Source organism: Arachis hypogaea, chromosome 17 (assembly GCF_003086295.3).
Source record: "Arachis hypogaea cultivar Tifrunner chromosome 17, arahy.Tifrunner.gnm2.J5K5, whole genome shotgun sequence".
Taxonomy (NCBI): domain Eukaryota; kingdom Viridiplantae; phylum Streptophyta; class Magnoliopsida; order Fabales; family Fabaceae; genus Arachis; species Arachis hypogaea.
Window position 1 is genome coordinate 21440831 of NC_092052.1, and position 3555 is coordinate 21444385.

A 3555-nucleotide genomic window follows, 5' to 3' on the forward strand; every position below is an offset into this window, starting at 1 on the left:
ATGTAACAATTGGGATTTGAACCCAAGTCATGGGACAAAAAAAAGCTCAATTTTAAAGTTGAATATATCGTCATATAATATATAGAAGTTTTAAATCCTTTCGGCCAGGAGGGGGAGCATGGCCCCACTGGCCCCCTCTAAATTTGTCCCTGTATATAGTTAAAGTATACACTAATCTTAAATTTATGTGTCATATGTTAAAAGTAGATTGCAAAATATTGATTTAAGTTTTCGGACTCAATTCCATTTAATCATTCAACTCATTTCTAATAAGCACTTAAATTAATTTTACTATTTTAACATTTTGAATCGGTTTCTAGATTAAAAAAATTAGTTTTTGTAATTAAAGTTATACAAGACTGCATCTTAATTTTTTGAAAAACTTTATTTTTATTTTGCGTAAACTGCTATACTTTGTCATCTCATGCTACTTTCCTTTGCTAATTCCTTTTCCTTTTTCATAGATTTTTGGGATATTGGAGATCCCAACTATACATGCCAATATTACAAAACTCTATTCTAGTATGAAGAGCGCATAGAAAAGCATTACAATCCTAAATTACCAAAGTTCAGCCTATGCTGCCGACAAGGTCAAGTTCAACTTCCTATGATGCAAGATCCTCCTGAGCCATTGAGGAGGCTTTACTTTGATAATAATTAAAAGGCCGAACATTTTTTATCGAATATTAGAAGCTATAATAGTATGTTCGCTTTCACATCATTTCGAGGCAAGATACACAGGTCGATTAATGAAAGCCGTGGACCCCCAACGTTTATTTTGCACGGTCAAAACTATCATTTAATGGGGAGCTTGCTTCCACTGGATGGAGGAATAGTAAAATTTGCACAATTATACATATATGACACCGAAAATGAGATAAAAAATAGAATCCATGCTGTGAGGTAAATTCAATACATTTTAATTAAATTTTGGAATAAAGAAAGTATGATTTGGTTGAAATGTTATACACACGGTCATGTTAACATCCTTTCTTGCTGATTCTTTGTAGCTCAAAGGATAAATTGAACAAACTCCATGCGGATATAGTCTCTACTATCAAGACTATCTTGGACGATCATAATGTCCTTGCAAAGTCTTCTCGACTTGCTTGCGATGCACTCGCAGCGAACGCTACTGATTCAGTTCGCCTACGACTCATAGGCAAAAGAGGCCAAGATGGAAGGAGATACAATTTGCCTTCGGTATCTGAGGTTGCTGCCTTAATTGTCGGAAATTTTGATGGATCCACAAAAGAATGAGATATTATTGTCAAAACTAAGTCGGGAGCACTTCAAAGAATAACAGAGCTCCACCCATCTTATCTAGGCTTACAGTATCCTCTTTTATTCCCATATGGTGAAGATGGATGGAGAGAAGATATTGTGTTGAACCGAGTTAAGAAAAACCCAACAGATGAAGACAAACATGTCACAATGCGGGAGTTTTTCGCATTTTGAATCCAAGATCGGGGTTCTCACAATGGTGTCCTTTTACAATCCTATCGCTTATTCCAACAGTTCTTAGTTGATGCATTCTCAATGGTTGAAAGTGCTAGGTTGAAATACATTTACACCCACCAAAGCGATTTTAGAGCTGAGATATACCATGGGCTTCGAGATGCTGTATTCAATGGTGAGACAAATGCTACTTCAAAAGGAAAGAGAATTATACTACCAGCAACATTTACTGGTGGTCCAAGATACATGATACAAAATTATCAAGACGCTATGGCAATATGCAGATGCGCTGGTTATCCAGATTTATTCATCACCTTTACTTGCAATCCGCAATGGGATGAAATACAATGGTACTGTGCAAAGCATAAAGTCAAACCAGAGGACAGGCCAGATATGGTTTGCAGACTATTCAAAGTAAAACTGGACAAGATGATTAAGGATCTTAGATACAACAAATTATTCGGGGCGAAAAAAGCAGGTATGCAACTGAAATACATATTTCAGATTTTTATTGCTACCATGAAAATACTTCATCATATCTTAGCTTAGTGGTGTTAATACTATTCAGTTTCTGCCATTTTTCTCAGTTATCTATACAATAGAATTTCAAAAGCAAGGGCTCCCACACGCACATATACTACTATTCTTGCATGAACAAGATAAATATCTAACTCCAGCAGATATAAACAAAATTATTTGTGCTGAAATTCTGGATCCTAATGTGGACAATGCATATTACGAAGTTGTGAAGACTTTTATGCTCCATGGTCCATGTGGTATTAGCAGGCCAACTTTGCCTTGCATGGATGAAGGACGTTGCATACATCATTTCCCTAAGAAGTTTAATGAAGTTACCACGGTAGACAAAGATGGTTACCCAGTTTATAAGCGTTGAAACAATGGACGCACAATCAAAGTATCAGGAATTCATCTTGACAACAAGTATGTCGTGCCATATAATAGATTGTTGTTACTGAAGTACCGTGCTCACATTAATGTCGAATGGTGTAACCAGTCAAGATCTATTAAGTATTTATTCAAATATGTAAACAAAGGGAGTGATCGTGTCACAGCCTCTTTTTGCACAAACTCCACCGGTGAAAAATCAACTAAAGAAGTTGATGAAGTGAAAATGTTTTACAATTGCCGATATATATCTCCATGTGAAGCTGCTTAGAGGATATTTTCCTATGACATTCAAAACAGGAATCCATCCGTGGAAAGGCTTATCTTTCATTTACCAGATCAACAACCTGTTGTCTTTACAGATGACGAATCATTACTTGATGCAGTTGCAAAGGCGACTGTTAAAGAGTCCATGTTTCTAGCATGGTTTACAGCTAACAAAGAATATGCTATAGCTAGAGAACTAACCTACAACGAGTTTCCAAGCAAGTTTGTTTGGAAATCGTCACCTAGAGGTTGGGAACCCAGGAAAAGTCATCAAGTCATTGGAAGGATGATCTTTGTTCCACCATCATCTGGTGAGCTCTATTATTTAAGGTTGTTGTTAAATATTATAAAGGGACCAATAAGCTATGCAAACATTCAAACTTACAATGGTGTTATTTACTCATCATTTCGAGATGCATGCTATGCACGCGGCTTGCTTGATGACGACAAAGAATACATTGATGCTATTGAGGAAGCAAGTCATTGGGGCTCGGGTTATTATTTGCGAAAGTTGTTTGCGACTCTATTTTGGTCTAACTCAATGGTGCGCCCCGAAGCTGTTTGGGAAAAAATAGCCATGCTATTGAGTGATAGAATTTTGCATGATCATAGAGCCATGTTTGGCCTATATGGTAAGCAAACGATTGCAATAAATATCTTTTTAATTAAATTTAAAATCTTTAAAATGTTGCCTATATATTTTTGTTGTCTTTCTTTTATCCATAATCAATTTTCGTGTACAATAGTAAATGATATTTTTACCTTCTCAACATTTCAGATCTAGCTTTGAGTGATGAAGAATTAAAGAATTTAACGTTGATTGAGATCGAGCAAATCTTGAACAGTAATGGAAAAAGCTTACGAGATTACCTGACCATACCATTTCCATCAGGAGATACTGACCATTTCAGAACCCGAAACTAA

At 36.0% G+C, this 3555-nt stretch overlaps 1 protein-coding gene across 1 annotated transcript; it reads left to right on the forward strand.

Moving 5' to 3' along the window:
- The first annotated feature begins 1539 nt into the window (after positions 1-1539).
- Positions 1540-3555, forward strand: LOC140180526 (uncharacterized). Its single transcript, XM_072221747.1, has 4 exons — positions 1540-1936; positions 2046-2330; positions 2727-3263; positions 3410-3555. The coding sequence occupies exons 1-4, from the start codon at positions 1540-1542 to the stop codon at positions 3553-3555; spliced, it is 1365 nt and encodes a 454-aa protein (XP_072077848.1).

What these genes read in the sequence shown, in the direction of transcription:
- LOC140180526 (XM_072221747.1), top strand. Translation starts at nt 1,540, where the DNA reads ATGGTTGAAAGTGCTAGGTTGAAATACATTTACACCCACCAAAGCGAT. An exon ending in TACCACGGTAGACAAAGATG is followed by an intron (nt 2,331 to 2,726) that starts GTTACCCAGTTT and finishes TTGTCTTTACAG; the next exon opens with ATGACGAATCATTACTTGAT. An exon ending in AGCCATGTTTGGCCTATATG is followed by an intron (nt 3,264 to 3,409) that starts GTAAGCAAACGA and finishes TCAACATTTCAG; the next exon opens with ATCTAGCTTTGAGTGATGAA.